Source organism: Nasonia vitripennis, chromosome 1 (genome assembly GCF_009193385.2).
Source record: "Nasonia vitripennis strain AsymCx chromosome 1, Nvit_psr_1.1, whole genome shotgun sequence".
NCBI lineage: Eukaryota > Metazoa > Arthropoda > Insecta > Hymenoptera > Pteromalidae > Nasonia > Nasonia vitripennis.
In genome coordinates this window covers 1,849,811-1,875,128 of record NC_045757.1, presented here as the reverse complement: position 1 = coordinate 1,875,128, position 25,318 = coordinate 1,849,811, and the positions used below count along the sequence as shown (strand labels likewise).

Genomic DNA, 25,318 nt, shown 5'->3' with positions numbered 1-25,318 from the left:
TTGACCGATTCCCCAATTAACTCGTACACACTGCAGCAGCGGAGCCGGAAAGCAAATGATGAGAGACCCGACGAATTTCGACCATCGAAACTTTTCGAAAACGTCGCGCGTCCACGCCGGCATCAAAGATTTGATGGACCAAGTCAAATTATACTTTCACTGCGCGAGAGCCCGTAAGTTTTGATAGAGTCGTAATTCTCGACTCGGCTGCGCCCAAGGGACGTACGAGAGTCTTTGACTGTTGATTCTTCGTTTTCGGAAAAAATTTTTCAGCTTCAACGTCGTTTTCGATAAACGTAATTTAAATTTGTCATGCGCATGGTGTGATCGTAATACATTACTTACAATAACTTAAATAATTCACTCAGGAATAAATCTGTGTCAGTTAACCATTTTACGCGTGATGCAGTTCAGTCCGATGGAATAAAATGTAACGAAATACTTCGTATGAAATAAGCCGTAATTCCAGCATAAAATGAATGCGGGTCAAAGGGAATACGAGAGCAGGTAGAACAAACAACACGATCATTGAAATTGTACATAAAGACGATTTTTATTTTTAAATACTTCTTGGACACCAATACTTTTTTGTTTTGTGTTTCTCTCACCATTCATTCGTTCTCTTGCTCTCGATCTCACTTTCATATTGCAAACCACTTTTATGAGCAAGCGCGCGTTTATCCGTCTTTTTCCGTATGCATTAACGTACTCGCCCCGCTGAACTGCGACGTTTCGATCATTCGAAAATTGTGTCAAAGTTTTTGCGTTATATTGTAGCGCATGTGGACAAACGGAAAAAGCGACACGATTTGAATTGTAAGCTGAACGAAACGTCGCAGTCGTCTCTCGTCTATTACCAACGCTTACTTGCACTGTTTTTTTTTGTCCTATGATTTTGCAATGTTCGAAACTCAAGAGTTCATTAAAAAATACTAATTCTATGACGTTAAATAATTTGCCAAAATTCTATATCGAGTTGCCTAGTTTCTTGCCTAATGAGGTTCGAAAGATAATAATGTACTATATTTTAAAAAGTTCATCTCAAAAAATACTCAAAACCTGCAAAATCACATTACTGCGTAAATTATTCGTTCAAATCCTCCCAAAGCATATACGCGCGCTGACGAGGCAAATTGGCCATCGTTTAATTTCCCTGCTCTGATTCGCTCACATATACGCAATATATTATCGGCTTTCACTGTTAATCTTCGTTTTCATCAACTTCTCTTGGAAAAACCGTGATATACATATTAAGGGCGGCGGAACGCAAGCAACAATATATACACATGAAAAAGCTCCATTGTTTTCTTTTTGTTATTTTGCTTCATTTGAATTACGATTAAACTTCCTCCTTTTCCATTTCTCTTCCTTACTTTCTCTCTCTCTCTCTCTCTCTCTCTCTCTCTCTCTCTCTCTCTCTCTCTCTCTCTCTCTCTCTTTTAATGCGGCTGAGTGTCGCGCGAGGGACGCCGGAGATTCGCTCTCCGCACGTTTTGCTCTTATCTCATTTTTCTTTACACAAATTGACTGATTTTCAACTTTCGTGCACACATACGCTACAATCTTAGCATTTTTTTGTCGGACTATTTTCCTTTTTTTTTTCTTTTTAATATATTGACACTGTTAGGCGACTTGGATATTTGGCTTTTACAATGCTTTCTATTCGGTACATGTAAAAAATTGGAAAACTTTTGTTCGAACGCAAAAAAGGTTATACAAAATGCTTGTGGAAAAAGGTGTCTTACAAATATCTTTACAAGACTTTCCTCGTTTAATTTACGCTTTTCTTTGTATTACTTACAGTCTAAATACGAAAATTCCGCTGACATTACAATATTGCAACATTGATTCGATTATTTGAATTTTCGATATAAGTAGAAATTTCTTCTTTGCTCATTGATTAATACCATAATTTAGGGTGCTTGCGTAAAAAAATCTCACAAAGGCAATTTCCGCAACGAGTATGTGTCATGCTGCTGAGTTTACATAACTCAATTTTACTCATTATCGAAATGGACAAATCGTCAATACAACTAATCAAGCGACAGTACAATTAATTCACACTGACGAATAAATTTACAATGCAAGGTATAAAAAAAATGTTTACGATGCAAGAGCGCCCATATACGCAATAATCAACTACAAATGTTTAATTTTCGTCGCACCGAAAATTTCTCGTCCTTTCCCCGATACTCTTGTGCACATAAATAATTGCATATATATACATACACATAAATTAGCTCTGTATCTCATTCATGCGCCTCTACGCTCGTTTAATTTTATGTTATTTTCCTTTTTACTCGGATAAAGTTTGCCGGCTCGCTCGCGCTTACACTCGTCGCAACCTTGTTTTCTCCCGTATTTTTTTCTATATCTGCCGTTGTGTTTTTTATGTCTGCCATTCGTCTATACAGAGACGGAAAAAGTGCTTTACTTTTTGTTTTATAAATGCAATGTAAGTTTATTTTAGTTGTCTAAAAATCGTCGCTCGAGGAATAAAGCAACTGATTGTGCGCAATCTCGATTTTCGAATTTCGATTCATTGTTTTATTTTCAGCTTACTCTGTTCTTTCTCTTTTTCTATCTCTTTCGCTTACATTCTTTTGTTCATGCGCTCGTTATAAGGAAATTCTGGCGCCTCAAAACTGGTCCGATTCGATTTCGATTTCTGCATTCTCAACAAATAAAGCTTAGCAATTTTTTGTCAAGGTACGAAAGAACGTAAAGTATAGCATGAAAAATGGAAGCAACTGCTTGCTTTGCGCGACAAAGACTATATTTTATGAAAAGAAGCTCGCGGTGCCTGAGTCCAGAGTGCGTTTTATCCATCGAGAGTCTGCTAGTATATATCTTTTGATTTTCTTACATTAGCAACACTTACAAAGTTTCGATTACACTACGATAGTATATTGCTTGAAAAATGGATGTCCAAAGATTCGGCTAAATGGTTGAAAATGGTTTAGATTTCTCTCTTACAAGAAATATTAGTTCTTATCAGTATCTTAGTTTAAAATTGGTATTTGATTTCTTTAAAAAATTTCAAAGGTAAACATCTCTAAAAGTGCGTGCAAACTAGTTTACGAAGCTAGTTTCAAAAAGTTGGAATTACTAGATGGATCTAGATTTATTGAGCGGCTACTTTGGCACCTGTATATTACGAGTATCTCTCTAGAAACGGGTACAAACAAAGTAAAACCCTCAAAAATCCACCTCACAAAAATAGCACATATGTTATGTTTCTTTAAAGAAGGCTAGTGAGACTCTCGCTCTTTCTCGCACTAACAATAACGCCTCTGGACTCGTCTCTGACCGAATTCGTGTCGGAGCAGTTTCTCAGAGCGTCTCATTTCAAATACACAAAAAACTTCCATCTCCACTTTAGTACAGACATTTAGGCCCACATTAATACGTCTCGATCGACGGTTCACGTTGAACGGAAATGAAAGGGATTTAATAAACCTAAATAAATAATCTCTATCGCCGACCATTAACGCACCAATCATGTCAAATTGACGTTCAATAGGAATAGAGATAGTGATACTAACACGAATACAATTTTCGCTGCTTCGCCAATGGCCGACAATCGGGACGCATGTATATAATATATGTATATGTCGGTGACGAAAGAATTCGAACCGTCGAAGGCCCTTCGAAAAAACGCTACACCTTATTACAATCGCTTTTTGCAAAATCTCGCGAGTAAAAAAGCACTAACGAGTTGTAATCTCGTTTTTCCTTTAGCGGGGATAAGTATATTTATTAGCGCGTCTCCAGTGGAGAAACCGAGTGAAATCACATGTTCCAATTAAAACGTAATAATAATAATCGTAATAATAATGACAATTATATTCTCTCTATATAAGACCGAATCAGATAATTCAGCAATTTTTTAAAATAATTCCTGTTCTGTTAAGTGTTAATGATACAAAACTCATCTAAAAGTTATTATTTCACTATTGTTAAAAGAATTATGTATATATAATAGCGATGTTATCAAAATATCGATCGATGAAACAAAAAATATCCGAGTGCAACTCGTTTTTGTTCCTTTATTCGTGTGAACAGTAGTTTGTACAATTCTTATTTATAATATATTTGTAAACGCACGCTAAGAAACTAAAATAAATTATGAAAAAAACGACTTTTAATACACTATAACACACATGTGATTCGCGAATTAATTTATACAAATCTTCAAAAATTAGCTAACTAAAGGTTTTAAATTAAAACTAAAAATATGGAAAAAAAACATAAAGAATAAAATTCTTGCCTAAAAATGTTAGACAAAAGAAAAAAATAATAAAAACAATGAAAGATAATCAGTACATATTCTCACTCTTATCCTCGGATTCCCTTTCTTAATCTTACAAGACTCACGCAGTATGGTTAAGAAAAAGATGATATCGATCTATCCCACTAGTATACACAAAAGTTTCATTATGCAAAAAACTGCGTTTGAATGGGAATTGATCTTCTCTTAGGCTTCCGTTAATCGCGTATTACATTTATTATTTTATTTATTTCTTGCTTTCTTTCTCACTCTCCTGCCGACATTTATGTGTAAATGTTACGTACGAATGTATAAAATCTCGCGTTCGCGGAGGTCATCGTTAATCGCTGAGTTATACTTATTCTTTGCCTCTTTTTATTTAACGCTATGAAAAACTTTATTCTTATATTTTTTCCTTATGACACAGACACACTTGATTTTTTTTTTTTTGCTTTTTCGTTATCTCGTTCGGCTTTACTTCGACTGGATATTATGTGTAAAAAGTGTAAATACATTGATGGCGCAGGTATAGGTTGCAAAATTCGAGATAGGATTTTCACGTACCGAGAAATATAATTAGAAAAAAATGAATAAAGTCAAATAAGAGTTTCCACATCCTATACACGTGAACGCATTTCAAATATCTTTCGAGCATTAGCTGAATAAGCTTTAATTTTCTCTAGATATCGAATTATATTTTTTATTTATTCATTTTATATGATTATGTTTCTCAGTAAAACCAAAAAACTGGAATGAGAACGAGAAATCCCGCATGAGAGACGATCTTTGAAAAAGACTAAAAAAAAATTGAAAGAAGTAGACACCGAACAAAATGGAAATACTTGACTTGACCATCAGACGTAACGATACATTTTTAATACTCCTTAGGTACGAGTTGTTTGCGAGTATATAAACTCTCCCTTTCTTTCTTTCTTGTAAAAAGTGAGAATGCTCAATTAGGATCCTATCTTTTTCTCTCTCGCGATCACTTGACATGGCACTAACTAACTTTTTGTCTCTTCTCACATTATGGAATGATTATGGCTCGATTTTTTCCGTTTTAAAATTACAATATAAGCGTCGTTTCGTTTCATTGTTATTCACTCTCGCTCACGTTCACTGCGTCTTGTAGCTTGTGCGAAACCATATTCAAGGAAAACCATCGCCGTCAGCGTTTCGGTCGGTACAAAGCAACATCGACTTGGGTGCATTATTTATTTATTCAATTACTTTTTTTGTTAAGTTTCCTTTGTATTTTTGTTTTGTTTTTAAATTTATTTTTCTTTGCGCTCTTGACGAACGATGGCTAAAATATATACCTAATAAATACACAACCGCCGTTTTCGTTTGACATCGCAAAAAAAGGAGAAAGTCGAAACACTTTCTCCTACCTAGGATTTCGCTTAGAGCCTGACTTGCACCACATCCAATGCAAGCCTTAGAAAAATTCATCCCTTCTCGTCTACACTGGACTCTAGATTATGGAAAAGGCTAATCGTATCGCGCAAGAGATAAAGAGTTCGAACGGAATATCTCTACGAATTACAAACTAAGCTTTTTGAGACCTTGGTTTGTGTGTCAGTGGGATAATTCTCTTCCTTTGTTTCTGGGATGAAACTGTTTGTTCGTGCGTTCTGGGAGTAAAGCTGGCGTTGTCGTCATTCGTCGCTCAGACCATGACTATGGCTTCCTTTCCACAGAATAGGAATGGGTACTGGTCGATCATCGTCTGCACAACGTCCTCGAGGTAGGGTCGCATTGCCTCGAACCTGCCGAGGTCATTGAACTCGATAGGCAGTAGAGTCGGCCACCAGCAGATCGCCAGATTTTTGCTGTCCATACTGTTTAGCTTGCAGTTTTCGGCGACTCTGCGTAAGTTCGAGCAAAGAGTAGGTTTAAATATCGTAAAAAATGAAAAACTTTATGTATTATTATACCATCGAGAATAAGTATCTGAAATTATTACTTCTAGTTATCAAGTATAACATATTGTACATATTGACAATTAACGTTTAATTGGTACTCACTTGACAAAATGTTGGAATATAAATTTGAGCACATCGAAGTTGATGGAATTCAGTTTGGTCAGCATCATGCGGAGAGCCAGGAGTCTGCCGCTTCGATCTAAAACGCAGCGTTCGCAGAGGAAAGTGGGGAAACAGATAAGAGAAACAATACATTATTACAACACCGAAAGCCAATCAGCGCCAAAATTCAATGTATAATCGTATAATAAGTAATAATAAGTAATAACAATTACTATCGTAAAAAACTGTGTGTGCGTGTGTGTATGTGTGTATGTATAACCACGCTAAGATCAAAGAAAAAACCAACCTTCCATATTCATGCATGTCGCGGACATCGGTTTGCTGATACCACGTGCACCTTTAGATTAAACAAACATAAAAATAATGGTAAAAGTAAATAAATATGTCTTCTATATAAGTATACAAATATATATTTTTAAGTGAAGGTATTGAAAAAAAAAAAATGTTTGGCAAACTAGCGTCTTGCTAATTAGAATAAATAATGCATACCGCAAAACAGCCTAATATTGTTAGCTATTGTGTGATGAACAAGGAAAAAAGACTCACCCGATATGTCCTCAAGTTGGCTCATACTCTCCTTGTCAATAAGAGGTGGGAGCCTCTTGGAAAAGAAGTCTTTGAGTGCCGTCGCCACGGCGTTTACAGGAATATCCAATGAATGTATATCAACATTCCCGTCTAAAAAATGTATGAAGTAAGTTAAACGAAATCTTTGATAAGATGTTAATGAAATCAATAAGTGATAAGTACCTTCTTCGAATTTCTGGAAAAGTAATTCAACGTGAGCACGATTACCTGGCACCCTATAGATGCCCTCAGAATCGAGGCCTTCTTCCTCGATAAATTTAACGCATTTTTCAAGGAACAATGGTATCGGATTTGTCTCGCTCTGAGCAAAGTCCTCGATAAGTGTCTGAGGCATTGGTTGTAGAGACATGTTGACACCGCCTGATCCGCCCTTTGTCTGTTTCGTCTTCTCTTGCTTCTTCTTTTCACGTTCGCGCTCTTTTTCAGCATGCCTCTTTAATTTCTCTTCCTACAATAGTAAATGATTGAATTAAACATTCAAAATAATTGTGTACTTTTAAAATAGCGCGTTTCCAAATATCTCCGTTATACCTTGAGTCTCCGCTTCTCAATCTTTTCATCTTCCTTGGCCTTCTGCTTGTCGCGTTTACGAGTAAGCTTATCCTGACTGTCTTTGTTCTTGGTTAGCAAACCAAAGCTCGGCGAGTTGATCTCCCGCGGAGAGGACACGTCAAGACTGGATTCGTCGTCTGGCATACTTGTGAAGTTGTTTTCGACAAGAGTACGCTGCTGTTTCGATGTCATAGTATTAAACATCTCCTGTGTCATGTGCTTAAGATTAAAGGGATGCTGGAAACTTTGAGCTAGATGAGCCTGGGGCGGCAGCGAGTTTCCAAACTTCTTGCGAAGATTGGCTGCTGGATGTTTATTGGTATGAATCTTCGTCCGGGTCCTCCAGGGTTGATCCTGATCGCTCGATTCCGAGGTATCCGGACTCTCGCTCGAAACTAAAGATTCAAACATTTTTTTTATTATTATTTTGTATTTTACTTTCATTTAATAAAATTAAAAACTGTACCTCTCTCAGTAGGATCTACGCGCCAGTTCTTGTCATCCTTCATGCTGTAGTTGAGCCCGACGATGCCGTCGCCAAAGTTACCCATACCTCCGCCGCTTCCTGGCATGCCAACCAGAGACGGAACCTTTGGCGTTGCCACAGGTATGGCGGTGCGCTTCTTGCGCGTACGCTTGTGCGACGAGGTCTTTTTATTGTTTGCCTTGCCAAGTGCTTCGGCCACCCTTTGGCGCTCCAGTGAACTCCATTCCGAGTCCGAATCACTGTAGGCCGTTGATGGAGAGTCTGTGCAATTTTAAAGTTTAATTTGCAGATTAATTTGATTTTCTACAAAGCAATGGTATAAGACTAATCAAATATGAATCTCGAACTTACAAGGCTGTCCCTTTTCTCTCCTGTGTCTAAGCTTAGACTTATTGTTAATGGAATCGTGCACCAGAGTGTAGACGTAGTCGCCCTCGTAATGCGGATATATGTTCGGCACGACATCCTTGACCTGAAACAACATTTTAAGAAATACAATATAATTAAACATACATTCATAATAAAGACTATAAAACAAAAAAGTATAAAGATGAATGCCAACGAAAAAACAAAAAAAAATCATTACCGCCATTCCCCTCACCTGGGCGTACTCAGAGCCGAGATCTACCATCTCCGGGGTAGCGAGAGGCGCGTGGCCCATGCTCATCTTGCCATGCTCATCCTTCTCACCTATCGCCATCCGCGATATCACGTCCGTAACGTTCGAGAAATCTTTGAGGTTGATCTTGCCAGGCTGCTTGAGGGTCTGACTGTTACCCTTGGGCCTAGACTTGGTTTGGGATATGTGGCGGCGACCCGTTGTGAACGACCGGTGCGGATAGTTGTTCGTCACGCCGTCTTGCTGCTGATGCATGAATGTCTCCTTCACCCAGCCTGAAACCGTGCGAAAGTGCTTCATTGCTTTTCGCAGACGGGTGGAAAAATAACAAAGTCTCGTTGTGGTTAGAATGATCTTTGATATTACTGTCTTATGGATTTGATTATAGTTCACACGGTTTCCTGTACGTGCCGGAAACAGTTATTTTTATACTTAATAGCTAAATTTTAAAGTAAAGATAAATTTAATGCTGCTCAAACGTTTTGAATGCTAAAAGTGTTCATATACAGTTATGGAAAAGTGTGTCTGTCTAGAACAAAAATATCAAAGCTTGAAGAAACAGGTGCTTCTTCGGGAATCCGAAGACATAGTTTAACACAGTTCCCAGATAAATATTAAAAAAATGAAAAACACCCGTATCTGTGAACAAATGAAAAATGAGGGATGTGGAAGAAGGATCGTGCATCATGGATTCTCGCGTACCAGACAGCTTGCTTGTAATGTCGCCACCTCTGCCGAAATCGCGGTCCCGCTCCTCTCTGTGATAGTCTACTTGGCTGTAAATGTCGCTGTCGTCGCTCGGCGTTGCTCGATTGTCGACGAAGTGCTCGTTTAGTCCGGTCTCGCCTAACTCTCCATCGGGAGTTAGCTGCTCGTAAGACTCCGAGCCGCTCCTGAAAGTTACCGACATACTGCTTCACATTAGATGAGAGACATTACAATGAGAGAGAAAGAGAAAGGTAGATAGATAGAGAGACGGGCTAAGCAAAAAATCTTCAACTATAAATCCTCAGAATTATTTTCTTTAGACGATCGTTCAATAAAATTAAAATGAATCTATTTTTTTGACAAACATACTATCCAAAAAGTCCCGAGGTGCATTTCGAAACGCAAAAGTTGACAAAAGGACACTAATTTAACTGCAGTTTTATAAAAGGAGCAGAAAAAGAGAAAGCATTGGACAAACGTTATTAGAGAGACCAAGGAAGAGAGCTCTTTCCGACTGACTTACCCATCGTCGGGTGTTTGCAAATGGTAGCTCTCGTGTCTTGGTGGTGGCATGGGGTGAAGTGCGGAATACTCGAGGGTGCCCTCGCCACTATCGTTGAGATTGCCCGGTTCCTCCATGTTAAATGCCTGCTCGATTTCAGGCTTCTTCTCCCACACTTCCTTGAAGAACGGCGTGTAGAAGGCAGCTGCAAGAAATCGTTTAATCATAATTGCAATTCAACCATCATCATAGATGTCTGTCAAATAGACAAATCTGAAGCGAAAAATTATGAAAGGAACGGTATCTCACTTTTTTGTTGGCACGATGAGGATGAGGTCATAAAGTGCGCTTGGAGTTTATCGGCCGTGGCGTTTCCTTCAGTGATGAGATGATGGCTGAGGTCATTGGTGAAGAAGGCATTTGCGCCTCCCGTATCGGTGACCGCCATTATCTGGATTGGCAGGTTTGGAATGTTGTGCGAAAATGCGCTAAAAAATTCGATATGAGTGAGAAGATATTACGTATTTTCAAGCTGAATTTTTGCATTATTCTTTATTAGTTTATGAAAGATGATTGTGCATGCAATTATGATACGATGAATTGCTAAACAGTTAAGTATCTACTGCAATATCCTTTATATTGAAAACAAATGGCTGAACAAAATCAAAGTTATTAACTCTAAAATAAAGAATATTTAGTCTACTATATAAGTATCGTCTATTAAAGAATAATTTATGATAAACAACATCGATAACAGTCACAATGAATGAGAAAATGGTCTTGGCATTTACAAAATTCGGGCGTACTTGAGTGTAGCCAAAGAGGCTTTCCTCTTGGTCGAATATACGAGAATAAAGCCATGAACAAGCTCATCTCTGAAAGCATTGGCCCCGTGAAAACTGGATATCGTCACTTCAACACGTCGTTTTGAGTCGCCAAGGAACGTTTCGAGTACTATTGAGCGCTCGCTGCTTAAGAAGCAACACTGATGACTTAATAGTGGTGCTAATACGTTTTCTACCGAGTAAGGATCACCGCAGAACATACACATTATTATTCTGAAACAAGAAAATATTGATTATGCATTATCCCAAATATTTAAATTACACTAATGCGTGTAAGGTAAATCAACCTTATATCTGGCTCCAAACACTCGATGACACTTTGGTAAATATTTAAAAAGCCTGCACGATGGTTTATTGCCTGGACGAGCTGCTGTAGCGCATCCTTCACGAGGGATGTTGGAAATCTCTTGTCTTGTTCCAGATCTTCAACTGCAACGTCGATGAAAGGACATTGTAAACTATCAGCGAGATTTTGGCCCTCCTCGCGGAGTCTCATAGCTTCCAACTCGTCTATCACGCCGTCAGGAACAAATATAATAACGATTGGTAGACCCTGAAACGGTAGCCGATCTTCTTGTTCGAGATTCGAAAGCAGTGTTTTTTCAAGCGAAGAGCGCACGTACTCGAAGGTGTCCTCGTTTGAGTAAATACAGAATGATCCTACGCAAAGGTTAATCTCTCGTTATTGAGATGCATGCGGCATAATGAGACAGAAAAATGTTTAAATAAAATTACGAATCTCACCGTGCGGCATAAAATCGGAGGTGGTAAACGAATTGTGAGGCAGCCCGACATCGCCATCAATGACACGATAGCCCAGAGTGTACAACTGACAATCAATCTCGACTTCGTCATCCTCGGTTTGCGAACGGATCTCACGAGCAAACTCCTCACTTAATCCACTGTTGCCTAATATAACAAGATTCAGCTGGTTATTCTCCGAAGTCAGCTGCCACTGACTACTGTGGTTCCACGAGGACGGTCTATGAGCTTTGGTACTCAGGATTCTCTCGATCAGGGCGTCCATGCAGTTAGGGAAGGCCGGGCAGTGCTCGCGGATGGGACAGTGTACGAAGCCCAGATGCTGGAAGAGCATCAGCTTTCTGTCTTGATCCAGTCTATCCAAGGCTTTATATCTGAAAGACAAGGCAGAGGGAAGAATGAAAAACTTTTCTTAAACGTGCATCGCTGTTGAGTTGTCGAAATAAAAGCCAAGCTTACCTAAAATCGTCGAGCAGGGCATCGGTGATCTCTTTGATATCGTCCTGAGTAATTGTGCCCGTAGGAGCAATGCTCTTGTAGTGATAAAAGAGATCTGCATGCTCCAGTAGCAATTCCTGAAAATTGTGTCTGGCCTTATCGGTGATCTCCTTCTGGTGCTGCTCATATATCTCCTGACAGTCATGGTGAGAGAGCGCCTCGAAACACTCGCGACCCATGAACAGAACTCGGACTTCCGACAACTGCTTGCCTGGAGTGACGTAGCCCGTCTCCTCCAGTAACTGTTTGAACTGCTTTTTCCACCTGAGAATGCGTGCGATAAGATCACTTTGCTCTTAAAGACTAGCCATTTTCTTTGAATCACACACACACGTAGCATGTAACAACATTACTTTTATGTTTTGCATCTGCTTTGAAAGCCAGAAAAGTCAATGTAGATACATGCTGCATATTGACATTGTAAAATATGATGGAATGGTTTGATATTTTTGAAAGAGTATTCTTATTATTTAATACATGTCATTCTAAAGGCAAGTTTGTGTATGATAAATCAGTCCACTCCCAATGCGAGCTTAAATAAGCCCCAGTGCAGAAAGAAAACCCAGTACTAAGTAACTAATAGCAATAAAGTAGCGTGTAATTACCTTTTTGGAAGTCTGCAAAAAGAAAGGCGCCACCCAGAATAAAGCAAAAAGCATTAGTACGCCGCACATGTATTCGATCGCTGGCATTAACGCGTCGACCTTAACCTCACGCGATAAAATTCTCATCGATCGGAAGTGGTGACCGACTGAAATTTTATCGCGTGTCGGCGAGGAACCACGCAAAATTAACGAAATAATTGTTAGTAAAAACTAAGACAGTACATCCTAAAATCTATATGCGCCAACGCAAAAGTTTATACGTAAAATTATATTCGCATTGAAATATATTGTCGGCAGCAGGCTAAAAAAAAAAGAAAAATCGCAGCGCCCAAAACTCACTCGAGTCGACGCTGCTCTTGTTGCAGAGCATTGACGTGATTCTTGAAGACGGTCTCTGCCTCCGGTGTCTCGAGCACGTCGTAAGGTATTTTAGATGTGTTGTTCTCGCCGAAATCGTAGTCGATCCAGGGTATGTCCTCCGGACACTCGTAGAAATATCGGTCAAAGTCTGGATGTTCTTTGATGTACTGTTGCACGTTTGACCATTCTCTGTAAATATAAAATTTGTTAACTACGATTCCCAAAGTTTCGTTAAAAAAAGAGTGCAAGTCCACACTTACTCGTTGATAAGATTAGATACATCGGGACAGATCTCGTGCAATATGTCCGGCAGCATATCGAGGTACCCCTGTATCTTCTTGGCGATCTGCTCGTCTTTAAGTTTTTTGATGTGCCTGCGGAAAAGCCGCTGAGTCGCATCGATGCCAAAGAGCTCGACGAAGGTAGTGAACTCTCTGTGCTGGGCGAGCTTCTTCGAGGACTGTGACCAAATTGCTCTGTAATCTTGCACGTGCATGCGGATAAGCCTCTGCAAAGACTCAGTGGAGGCGTCCATGAGTTCCTTGCGCTGTCGCGCTGCCTCCGAGAAAGCGATGACCTTGCTACGCAGCTTGGTCTTATCAATTAGCTGGGCAAGGGTCATGAAGGCCAAGTCGACATTGATATTCTCGTGGGCGCTAGTTTCAACCATCAGAATCGAACCTTTGTACTCCTTGCGCATGAGCAGCTTCTCCGCTTCCTTGACGTACTGCTCGTTCGCGTCATCGTTCTTTGTGGTTACCAGTACTATAGGCTTCTTTGCTTTCATCAAATTGTTTAGAATGTTTGCCACGATGTCGACCTGTTTCTCTATCGAGCGATTCGGCACGACGCTTACGTCGAACACGCACAGAAAACCGTCAATGTTCATCTTGCCGTCTGGTAAAACCTTCTGCTCGTACTCCTTTTCGATACCCAGTTGATTCTTGCATATATACATGAGTTTTTCGGCGCTGGTGATTTTGGTGGAGGCGCACCTTTTGGCATATGGCTCCATTTTTCCACCCTTGAAAGGCTGGAACGAGGCATCGTCGATGAATTCCGTGTGCTCTATTACCTGGAACTGGAAGTCGGCTGAGCCGTCCTCCGTCGGCTTGACCACTTCACCCCAGTACAAAAAGTGATCGTTGTTCACCACGCGACCGCTAAAGTCCGACTGTAAAGTATGTCAAATTTCAATTTAGGAAATCACATTTTCAGCCCAGTGTACACATTTTAGCAGTATAAGAACAAATACATACCTGTGAGAGTACTGAGATATGATCGACGCTGTAGTCATCGCTGAGCGATCGCATAAAGCGGTTGCACAGGCAGGACTTGCCGACGCCGACCTGGCCCTTGTCCTTCTCCGTGCCCGAGAGCCCAACCACCGCCACGTTGATGCACTTTACGTTATCGTTCTTGCGTGCCATTTTTTTATCTTGCGCTTTTTCTTATTACCCTCTGAATCACGGTGAAGCAAAAAGCGAAAAATGTCGCGATTTTACGCGTCTATTCGAACCTAACAGGTGCTGCTTCTCCTTAGATCCTGGTCAAAGGCTCCTGAGTTCTTCGGGCTTTGGTCATCGCTGCATTGCTCAAAAACTATGTGCAAGAAGAATTGTGATTGTAGATTTCGGCTGTGACTTGTGTGTTAGTTAATAGAAAGATAGTAAAAAAATACCCTTGAGAGCTTCAATAGATTCCTTTGGTAACATCCTTGTGGAGACAGCGAGGAGACTTTGTCGTCTTGTACAGCTTTGATTTTCAAAGCTGAACTTAATAATGACATCACAGTCAAGCGAACAGGTGCACTTTAGTTTCGTACAAAAGGTTTTTTTGAGGCATTGGGTAATACAAATTTATTGGAGTGGATATCACATTTAGTTGAATCTTTGAGCACAGCGATGATGTTTCTCTGGAATGGCACTGAGTATCTGAAATACATAAGAGATACAGCTGATATAAATAGGGTAATCAATTAAAATTCAAGTTGATCAAATGATTCTTAATAATTGGATAAAGTCTGTTTCACATTGCTCAGTTCCAGGAGGATTCCACTCTGTGGACTACGGAAATAAAGAAGTTGTAACTTTTTTATAACCCTTGAAGAGTTGGTCTCTCATTGGCTGGTAAAAGGAATTTTAATGTCCACAAAGAGATGACATTTTTTTAATGAATCCATAAAAGGCCTATTGTATTCCACTATTGATGCAATGAATAAAACTTTTTACATCAACAATGTAAGACCATTCAACTTTGAAATTGAATACTGCCATTATACGAGAGCCTTCTTTTTTTAATCAATTTATTTTCACAATGAAAAATATCCCAATAAAAGTGAGACAATGTATATCTCTTGAAAATCAATACTCACAAAATACACCGTCATACTTGAACTAATAATAATAACAGGGACTAAAAATAATTTATTGACACTGGAGACATACCAGGCACTCATAATAAACCATCATCAATTAGTGAGCCCCTTCTAATTGCTCACCTTCATCCTTGCTAATACACACCTGAAAATTTCATTCTACAGTGTGCCAGTTACACGCCACTCTAATACCAATATAATTGAAAACGTTCTGAACTTGAAAATGGAGTGTCGTAAGTGGCTTGGCACATTTCATTCGCGATAGAGTAATTTCATATTTATGATCCTGTAACTAGTACTCCTGCACGATCGGTATCTATCTACAATGGGTAAAAATGCTATTCATAGCGAGATGAAAATCTGTTCTATCAACACACAAAGTAAATTACATCAGCGTGCAACTCAGCAAGGAATGCCCACGCAAATGAACAATGAGTCAGCGAGGCATCTGCAATAATCAAAACACAACACTGAATCACCGTCAACACAACAATGCTCCAGAGAAACCTGTGCAAGTCCCCGGTCATCACTCCAACAACCAGCCTATCCATCCAGCAGCATATAGGAATCAGTCCCACAGCTCCGGAGCTCAGCTATCCATCGGCGACCTCCAGCTGTCTGTCAACCCCCAGCCCACTCCTCGAGAACAGTAAATAAGCAGACATGCACAATGGATACCTACCCCAAAGCAGCACACTCTAACACACGCAAGATCCCACACAAACGCACAGTCGGCCGCACAAAGGATCGAAGCGAGAGTATATCGCGCAGGAAGGGACGCCTCGTACCTCGTGTCCGCGCGGAGAGCCTGGCTCTCGACCTCCCGGAGCTTGATTCCCAGCAGCAGCAGCCGGCGCTCTCTCTCACTCTCTCTCCGCTTTCTCTGGCGTCTTCGCTATACGTTTCGGAGCAGCGCCGCTCGGCCCGTGTCGCGCTTCGTCTGCGTTGTATAGCCGCGCACTGGTCGACGCGTCCACCCTCAGCGTTCGCTTCTCCTCTCGGGATGAATAGTCCTCGGTGTGGGCTGTCCCCAGGGCGGCTCTCCGCTGGCTCTTCTCCGACGCTGCGTCAAGTGGCGGCGGCACTGCCTGCTGCAGCTCGCACAGGAGCCATCTTTGATGTGTCTGGCTGGCTGCTAGTCTGGTCTGTCCCCAGTGTGCCTCGCTCTGTGTACCTACAGCACTTGGCAGTGTGTGTGTGTGTGTGTGTGTATACGCAAGCTATAGCTATACGTGCGCACAGCGAGACTAGAGAGTGTAGAGCACGTCCTGTCTCGCTCGCTCTTCTATCCTCCTATCGCGTATCCTGGGTGCGGGCGGCTCGCATGCGCTGTCACCGCTGTGTGTCTCGTGTATATATATATATATATATATATATATATATATATATGACGTGCGTATTGTATGTATACGTACTACGGCCGATGCGCGAATTTCAAGCGGTGTTCACACTCGCGCACGTAACGAGTGAATGGGCCCGAGTCGTTTGAGGTTAGATTGGTGCGGGCGTCAGTGCTCGAGGCGCGAGATTCGAATATTGACTTTTGGGGATCTGGATTTGAGTTTTGTGATCGGCAAACGTTTTTGACGCATCAGCCTGTGGGAGTTGTGACAAAAACTCTCGATAAAAATGTGTTGTAGAGATAAATGAATAAAGGATAAATAAAAGGGACCTCACAACGGGTAAAGTGCGTTCATGTTGTCCCTTCATTTTATGGGTTGGGGATTGGCCAAGTCAGCGTTGGCGTAGCGGAATCAACCAATTCCAAGCTACTTAATACATTTCTGATTTTCCATTGGGCGAGTTGTGCGGCCGTCGATCCTTGACCATGGCATAAGGAGCGCGAAATTTGAAAATTTTATCGATTATCTCTGCAGGCTGATTGCAATGTAAAAATAATACGTGAAATCCTTGCAAACTTTTCAACACACATCTTCGATATCCATGTGAAGCAACGGTATATACGTTGTGTATAAGTATGTGTATAATCAACTGTAAATCACGACATCGACACGCACATGATTTATTACCCCATTTTTGCATCACGTCCCAATGCGTTAATACAGACAACGTTTAGAGCGCGATTTCGTTCAAACTTAAAAGCAAAAAAAAAAAAAAAATTATTCAGTACGCGAAGGTTTGGCCGAGCACATAAATTATTACGCAGCACAGAGAGTGCGTGGTATAGAGTAGCCGTGCGCGCGGCCACGCAGGCGATACGCGGAACAAGTCAACCGAACGAAAGTAGTGTATGACCATGTATGGGTGGACTCGATCCATTCGCGCATGACGACACACGCGTCGTTGTACATAATGCCGTGCCCGTATGTATACCTATACCTATGCACACCTCCAATGATCTCGGCATCAATCACCATTATCATTATTACAGCCTTACTCGTGGACGATTTTTTTTTCTCGCGGATACGCGTGGGCGCCAGCGTATGGATGTGTATCAATTTTGTATTTTGACGCGCTGACGCGCGTTGGCGAGACGGTTTTGCGCCTTGCGTATACAAACCCGCTCGTTTGCGTTTTTAAAAAGCTTTGGAGATTTTTGTAATGCATACGCAAAGGCGTTTGGAACTGATACACGGTTATGCGGTATCGTGTTATAATTCACGATCATTCATAACGTGATTTTGTTCGATCCAAAAATGACTCCGCCTGCAGCAAACAAGTCTGCACTTCGGTATTTTATTTGAATCTGCTCATTTAAAAATGTAGGTAACCCGAACCGTGGCAATAGAGTCTATGCCTATAAATCGAAACGCCGCAACGATTTACTGATTATTATTTCAGTGAAAGTCAAAACATTTATTTGAACTGACTACGCTCATAGTCGTGTCTATGATCAATTAACGTTCGAAGTTGCAATTTTGTATTGATTTAATTCAGACAAGGCTTGACGTTACAAGTGAAACATGCATGTTTTCAGCAGAGCTGTTTATAAAATAGTCTAGGCTCGGCGAGTCCAGGATACAAAGCGGTTGCGTCGTAGTACGTCTTGTTATCGATACAAGGAACGAGTAAAAAGTACATAACAAAACTTAATATAGGCCTAACGAAATGTTCCTTAAATGTCTGTTCTACGCTTTTCAATTTCTTGGTACAGCTCCTATAACTATCAAAGCTTTGGGCACGAAGAAAAACAAAGCTTGTCACTTTTTATTCGTGTCTTCAAGGCTAGGAATATTGCATAACTGTATTCTTCTATGCATATCGTTACCTACCATATACTTAATGATCGAAGATATCTTGGCTAGGAGCTTCTTAAGGAAAAAAACAAATTTAGAATTAGTAATTGATGGTGTTTGTGCAATTTACGTTGTCGTTCCTGCCTTCGCATTTCTGCTCAAAATCTCTATCAGTGCGGAGAAAGCGATAATGATAATCAACAAACTCAATGTTATCTATCAAAAACGGAAGATCGAATTTAAGAAAGAGAGCCCGCCTGTCCTACTGCTTAGGCCAGTCAAGATAATTGTTTTTACGAATGTCGTCCCGTTAATCATTGGCTGTTTCGTTAGCGGTCAGCATCACATTTCAAACCTTCTGCCCCTACCGTCTTTTCTAACATACCAGATGACTTTCATGCAGTACACTCTAATTTTAAAGCTTCTTCATTACTTGTATCAATCTACTAATACCGAATTACAATCGGTCCTGAGATCCAAAGTTCCCATATTCATAGTTCATAATCGATTTTTGGGAATTGACTCCCAAAGGATTTCAAATAAGATCGAACTACTGCGCGAGATTCACGTACTTTTGTGCCACCTTTCAAAGGAAGTATCCGATTTTTACGCGCTGCCAATGTTTTTTTGCATTTCAAACAAGTTTTTGATATTGGTACAGTATTTCTACTATGCAGCCGCCATCCTGTCAGACAAGCAGGAAACAGCGACACAGTATGAAATTTTGATATTAACCATATGGTTTACGATTGTAGAGGCTCTCTCGCTAGTGGTTCTTGCTAGGGTTGCAGGACTCGTGGTTAAGGAGGTGAGAAATACGATAAAAATTTTGATTATTTTTGTGCGCATTGTATTTTTTTTTTTTTTTTTCTCACAGAGTAGGAGAACTGGTGAGATCGTTGGTGGATTGATAGCAGAATGTCCGAATAAACTGATTTTAAAACAAGTATGCCACATTGACTGTTTATGGCAAAGATATTCTGTAAAAAATATCTGGAACCCTATTTTTTTTTATTTTTCAGCTGAATGGATTTTTTTGTCATTTACTGCTCGTGCAAGTAGATTTCAACGTGTACAACCTTTATCAAATTAATGAGCCTCTATTGACGTCGGTGCGTATCACACGTTATATTGTGATGTATCAAATTAGAAACGTCATTTCAATTGATTTTAATATTATAACCCACTGTGTTATTTTTAGTTCACAAGCTACATTACAACGTACATAGTTATACTATTACAATTCAAAGGAATTAGCTGTCCTAGCGACTCTACAGATCACACAGAAAATGTGTCTACTCCACCATCTGTAAACTGAGCAATGAATTGAGGACTAATATATATTTCCAATTATAACCTTCTATAAAACTCGCCTAATTTACCAAGTGTAATCGTAACAATAGAATCATCTATAAATCGAAACGCCGCAACATTTACTGATTATTATTTCAGTGAAAGTCAAAACATTTATTTGCACTGACTACGCTTATAGTCATGTCTTTGAGCAATTAACGTTCACAGTTGCAATTTTGTATTGATTTAGTTCATGCAAGGCTTGGCGTAACTAGTGAAACATAAATATTTTCAGCATAGCTGTTTATAAAATAGTCTAGGCTTGGCGAGTCCAGGATACAAAGCAGTTGCCTCGTAGTGCATTTGGTTGTTGATACAACTAATGAGTAAAAAGAGTTTTCCAAAAGAAGAATATTACGCTGTGCATCATAAAACTCAATACACCTGACGAGATGTTTCTTAAATGTTTGTTCTACGCTTTCAAGCTTTTTGGTATAGCTCCTATGGCTATCAAAGCTTTAACCTCGAAGAAAAACAAAGCTTGTCATTTTTTATTCGTGTCTTCAAGGCTAGGAATATTACATAACTGTATTCTTCTATGCATATCGATATCTACGATATACTTTATAATCGATGATACTTTGTCCAGGAGCCTCTTTACGGATAAATCAAATTTAGAATTAGTACTCGATACTGCGTGTGGAATTTGCGTTGCCCTTACTTCCGTCGTAATTTTGCTCAAAATGTCTATTAACAGGGAGAAAGCGATAATCATAATCAATAAACTCAATATTATCTATCAACGGAAGGTCGAATCTGACAAAAAGAACCCGTCCATTCTGCTTGTTGGATCAGTAAAGATAATTATTTTTTCTATTTTTATTCCGACGATCTTTGCCGCTATCGCTCTCGGGCTGGAACAATCTTCAATTTTGATAAGTTGCCTTCCTTTTACAACATACCAGATGACCATAATACAGTACACTCTAATTTTAAAGCTTCTTCATTACTTGTATCAATCTACTAATACCGAATTACAATCGGTCCTGACATCCAAAGTTCCCATATCCATAGTTCAGAATCGACTTTTAGGTATGGACACTCAAAGGGTTTCAACTAAGATCGAACTACTGCGTGAGATTCACGTAGTTCTGAGCCACCTTTCAAATGAAGTATCCGGTTTTTACGCGCTGCCAATGTTTTTTTGCATTTCGAATAAGTTTCTAGTATTAATACAATATTGCTACTATATAGCCACCGTCCTGTCACATAAACAGGATACAACGGGACAGTATGAAATTATTTTACATTGTATGTCGTTTTCAACTGTAGAGGCACTCTCGATAGTGTATCTTACTAGAGCTGCAGGACTCGTAGTTACGGAGGTGAGAAATGCAATATAAAATTTTGATTATTTTTTGTACGCATAGTAATTTTTTTTCTTACAGAGTAAGAGAACTGGAGAGATCGTTAGTCAATTAATAGTAGATTGTCCAAATAAACTGGTTTTAAAACAAGTATGAAACATGTACTTTTTATGGCAAACACGTGTAAAAAATATCTTGGAACACTTTTTCTTTTATTTTTTAGCTGAATGGATTTTTTAGTTACTTATTGCAGGTGCAAGTCGATTTCAGCGTGTTCAATCTTTATCAGATTAATGAGTCTCTGTTAACGTCGGTTCGTATAACATGTTATACTGTGATGTATCACGTTAGAATCATTATTTTATTGATATTAGTATCATAACCCACTGTGTTGTTTCTAGATCACAAGCTACATTACAACGTACATGGTTATCCTATTGCAATTTAAAGAAACCAGCTGTCGTAGCGGCTCTACAGAGCACACAGAAAATATGTCTACTCCACCATCTGTAGACTGAGCAATCAATTAAGAAGTAATATATGTTTCGCACGGCAACATCTATAATTATGAAATTCCGTAAAACTTTATTAGAATTAATTTAAGTTTTTTTTATTACTATATAACTATCGTCTTTGGAATTATAAATCAGTTAAAAACATGTAACTTTTATTGATTATTGGTCTTGTTTCCGCGCAAAACACAGGTATAATGTCCACAAGCGTATATGTCTACAACCTGAATATACTTTTTCTGCCAATGTGTTTGTAATTTGGTTTGCAATTGGAGACAGAATCACCCAAAGTATAATATAATAATAAAAAAATTGTATTTTATAATTGCATATATTTATTGCTAATCATACTTTTTTTTATATTTTTACATATTTTTTAATTAAAAATTAGGCCAAACTTTTGGTTGGTGCTGGAATTGTGCTAGACATCTTGTTATCTTCCTCAGATACAGCGTCATCACCTTCTTTCTTAGACACAACGATATCACCATCCTCTATAGATGTAATTTTCAAGCCTATTCCATTGTCCGAACCAACTCTTCCTTTGCGACCGCCTAGATAGAAGCCACCCTTTGAAGCACTTTCTCCGCCAACGTTGATTTCGAAACCGCTTTGTCCACCCCATTTAAGTCCAAACTCGCCTAATTTACCAAGGCCGATCCCAAAACCGCCCTGGCTGCCAACGCCGACTTCTAAACCCCCTCCGAATTCTCCTTGTGCTTTATGCTATCCTTCGATGTCAACAGAACCTTGGTGATTACCAGGACTGCTTTCATGTTGCCATTGAGTTCCGCCTGATCCAGAAGCATGGTTGGTGTTGCCAGCCTGACCACCGAATCCTCCTTGTGCGCTATGATGGTTTTCGATGGAAACAGAGCCTTGATGTACACCAACTCATCAGCCTTGATTCTGCCATTGAGCACCGCCTGACTCAGATGCGTAGTTGGTGTTGTCAACGTGGCCTTCAAATCCTCCCTGTGCGCTATGGTGTCCTTAGATGTTAATCGAGCCCTGATGTTTGCCAGATTTGCTGCCTTCATTCTGCCATTGAGCATCACCTGATCCAGAAGCATGATTGATGTTGCTAATCTTACCCCCGAATCCTCCCTGTGAGGTATGAGTGTTGTGATGGCTACTTTCATGATAGGAGCCTCCTTTGATCAGTCCACCAGCATTAAACCCGAACTCAGCGTCGACATTTCCCTGTCCACCGATGCTTGTCTGTCCACCAAATGTACTAGAGCCCTTATTTTTGGTACTATCGTTAATCTGTACTCCATAACCAGCTTGTGCTCCGTGCTCTTTGTGAACGTTTCCACCTAAATTGATCTGTCCTTTTAGTTCAGCAATTGGTTTAGCTATAGTCATTGATATGATTGTGACCAACAAAGTCAGAAGAATCTATGAATAAAAACGAAATATATTAGATCATACTGTTTATAAAAAAATAATTTGCTACTTCCTAATATCTTAAGAGTTATATTTTTAATCGTTTACTTTTAAAGTGTAAAAATTATCATTGAAATTCCGACAAAGTGCTATTTTAATGGCTTATGATAAATATTGGAGTGATTCTTAATGGTTGGCTACTTACCATGTTTGATGCCATTGCGGTTTCACTGTACTGCAGAGCTGTATGCAATTCAATTACTTCTCACACCTTTTATACCTATCGAATTGTAATATATTCCAAAATCTTGTTTATATGACCTGTCTTATCGAAATGGAGAATATTGAAACAAATTTGTTTAACTGGCAGGACGAACTTATGACTTTATAAGATAAAAGATATAATTATAATGTAAATGGTAACCCACATAATTTCAATCGAACATCTAACATTCATGTATTAATTATTACAAAAGTCGCCTTGACCTACATAAAAATCGGTTATGTTAAGATCAAACAAACTTTTATCAAGCAGACGAAGAGTTAAATAAACATTGTCTACAAGTCTGAGAATACAAACAATTTTGGCGCTTTTATTGGCAATACTTCTCGATATAAAAGGCTACGATCGTAATTGATCAAAATACTGCTGTATTTTGCTTAGCATTATAATGGCGGTTAGATTTGTAAGTTTTCGCACAAAACTGATGAGTGAAATACTCTTTATAAATGTCCTACTGATATTAATTAGTCGAACAAAAATTAAGTTAAATATTTCTATTTCAGATTTTTTTAACTGTGACAGTCATATTTTCCACGGCATCTGGTGGGATCATCATTGGTGCTGCTACCGACAATGACAAAGGAAGCAATCATAACCGCATAAATTATAGTAAAATTGATGTAAATGGTGTAATTGGTGGTACTCCTTATAACGTGCATTTAAACAAAAATAATGACCAAATACATAGTGGACGGTACGTTCAAGACAGTCTTCATAGTATTTCATGGCAAAGTGATATAACCAACGCAATTCCGAATCACGATCAAAACTCGACTAACACAAACGGTGGGTCTTTCAGTCAACAATATCATAGTAATTATGAAAAACAAGCTACTTCTAATAGCGTATATTGGGAAAGTCACTTAAGTTCCTCTGGCCAAGGAAAAATAGATTTCGGAATAAATGTTGACAAGCAACTTGGTCATGTTCAAAGCAAAACTAATGATAATAATAAATACCAAAATGATATTCATTTTAGTGAGAATAAAATTGTTCAGCACCAGAGCTCGGAGTTTAGTCAGAACTAATTGAATTTTGGCGGACAAGGAAAGATGGAGGTTGATTATGAAATAAATACTCAAGGGCAACTTAGTCATGGTCAAAGCAAAACCAATGACAATGATAAATACCAAAATGATATTCATTTTATTGAGAGTAAAAATATTCAGCACCAGAGCTCTGGCTTTCGTCAGAGCCAATCGAATTCCGGCGGACAAGTAAAAATGGACGTTGATTTTGAAATAAATACTGACAACCAACTCAGTCAAGGACAAGCTGAAGCTAGTGACATGAATACATACCAAGCTAAAGGAGAGATTAACAACAAGGAGCAATTTAATATAGATTCAAACCAAGATACCATGCATAAAATTGGCTATAACTTCGTAAGAGTAATAAGCATCATAGTCATGAAAACTCAGATAGCATTTCTTGGCAAATAGTACATCACGATACGTGTGACTTAAATGGTTCTCTTTTACACGGCGCAGTTAGCACCCGAGCGTAGCGAGGGCGCTAAGCGCCGTGTAAAACTGAACCATTTAAGTCAAGAGTATCGTATAAAATTTTATAGCACAGACTACTAAAATCCGCAAGTCTCGCCTATTCGTGACTAAAGTAGTCCTTATTTGCACCGTGAGCGAGTGTGATAAACACGGTGCAAAAAAGGACTACTTTAGTCACAGATAGGCGTGACTTAACAGCGTATTTTAGCCACACTGTTCTATAAATAATAGTAAAGTAAATTCTAAACATCAGGGTTCTGATGATAGAAGTAGTTCGACTCAGAAAAAACTTGAAAGCAATAAAAAATACGATTGCAGTGGTCTTGACGGATTTGGTGGTAGCACAATTGTTGTCACCTGTGAAGATATCGAACATCTTGCTCTTGGACCTATCCAAGATGAAGGAAAAATTGAACAGTTTTGGATTCAAAGCTAATGGACATGTAAGTGGAACTCTAGTTATACTTACGAACAAGAAAATGCTAATGGTAACTTCTATAATGTTGGAACAAGTAGTAACTTTGCATGTGAAATAGGCAGTGGGTATGGCA

General features: G+C 39.3%; 3 protein-coding genes across 13 annotated transcripts; 2 read left to right on the top strand and 1 right to left on the bottom strand.

Moving 5' to 3' along the window:
- Positions 1–528: 528 nt before the first annotated feature.
- LOC100122650 (rho GTPase-activating protein 190) lies at positions 529–16,535 on the bottom strand. Of its 11 annotated transcripts, none has more exons than XM_031922067.1 (22): positions 16,010–16,534; positions 14,526–14,778; positions 14,104–14,446; positions 13,105–14,018; positions 12,824–13,033; positions 12,485–12,496; positions 11,841–12,143; positions 11,364–11,755; positions 10,907–11,279; positions 10,566–10,832; positions 10,084–10,262; positions 9,796–9,979; positions 9,267–9,475; positions 8,532–8,866; positions 8,297–8,417; positions 7,925–8,206; positions 7,438–7,853; positions 7,069–7,354; positions 6,865–6,996; positions 6,605–6,655; positions 6,298–6,394; positions 529–6,138 (listed from the first exon to the last, which is right to left on the bottom strand). In XM_031922067.1, exons 3-22 carry the CDS (start codon positions 14,272–14,274, stop codon positions 5,940–5,942), a joined length of 5,133 nt encoding a protein of 1,710 aa, XP_031777927.1. In that variant the 5' UTR covers positions 14,275–14,446; positions 14,526–14,778; positions 16,010–16,534; the 3' UTR covers positions 529–5,939. The 11 variants fall into 11 exon arrangements, with proteins under 11 accessions (XP_031777927.1, XP_031777926.1, XP_031777932.1 ...); XM_031922066.2 differs by having other exon boundaries at positions 4,697–6,138; positions 15,904–16,534; XM_031922072.2 differs by having other exon boundaries at positions 4,697–6,138; positions 8,532–8,839.
- Positions 16,536–18,290: 1,755 nt separating this feature from the next.
- Gr41 (gustatory receptor 41) lies at positions 18,291–19,736 on the top strand. The gene is made up of 4 exons (NM_001190529.1): positions 18,291–19,226; positions 19,296–19,364; positions 19,441–19,530; positions 19,620–19,736. The coding sequence occupies exons 1-4, from the start codon at positions 18,291–18,293 to the stop codon at positions 19,734–19,736; spliced, it is 1,212 nt and encodes a 403-aa protein (NP_001177458.1).
- A 427-nt stretch (positions 19,737–20,163) lies between these two features.
- Positions 20,164–21,596, top strand: Gr42 (gustatory receptor 42). The gene is made up of 4 exons (NM_001190530.1): positions 20,164–21,096; positions 21,160–21,228; positions 21,302–21,391; positions 21,480–21,596. The coding sequence occupies exons 1-4, from the start codon at positions 20,164–20,166 to the stop codon at positions 21,594–21,596; spliced, it is 1,209 nt and encodes a 402-aa protein (NP_001177459.1).
- Positions 21,597–25,318: the final 3,722 nt, after the last annotated feature.

What these genes read in the sequence shown, in the direction of transcription:
- LOC100122650 (XM_031922067.1), bottom strand. Translation starts at nt 14,274, where the DNA reads ATGGCACGCAAGAACGATAACGTAAAGTGCATCAACGTGGCGGTGGTT. An exon ending in ATATCTCAGTACTCTCACAG is followed by an intron (nt 14,019 to 14,103) that starts GTATGTATTTGT and finishes CATACTTTACAG; the next exon opens with TCGGACTTTAGCGGTCGCGT. An exon ending in GAGAGAAAAGGGACAGCCTT is followed by an intron (nt 8,207 to 8,296) that starts GTAAGTTCGAGA and finishes AAAATTGCACAG; the next exon opens with ACTCTCCATCAACGGCCTAC.
- Gr42 (NM_001190530.1), top strand. Translation starts at nt 20,164, where the DNA reads ATGTTTCTTAAATGTTTGTTCTACGCTTTCAAGCTTTTTGGTATAGCT. An exon ending in CAGGACTCGTAGTTACGGAG is followed by an intron (nt 21,097 to 21,159) that starts GTGAGAAATGCA and finishes TTTTTCTTACAG; the next exon opens with AGTAAGAGAACTGGAGAGAT. An exon ending in ATAAACTGGTTTTAAAACAA is followed by an intron (nt 21,229 to 21,301) that starts GTATGAAACATG and finishes TTTATTTTTTAG; the next exon opens with CTGAATGGATTTTTTAGTTA.
- Gr41 (NM_001190529.1), top strand. Translation starts at nt 18,291, where the DNA reads ATGTTCCTTAAATGTCTGTTCTACGCTTTTCAATTTCTTGGTACAGCT. An exon ending in CAGGACTCGTGGTTAAGGAG is followed by an intron (nt 19,227 to 19,295) that starts GTGAGAAATACG and finishes TTTTTCTCACAG; the next exon opens with AGTAGGAGAACTGGTGAGAT. An exon ending in ATGAGCCTCTATTGACGTCG is followed by an intron (nt 19,531 to 19,619) that starts GTGCGTATCACA and finishes TGTTATTTTTAG; the next exon opens with TTCACAAGCTACATTACAAC.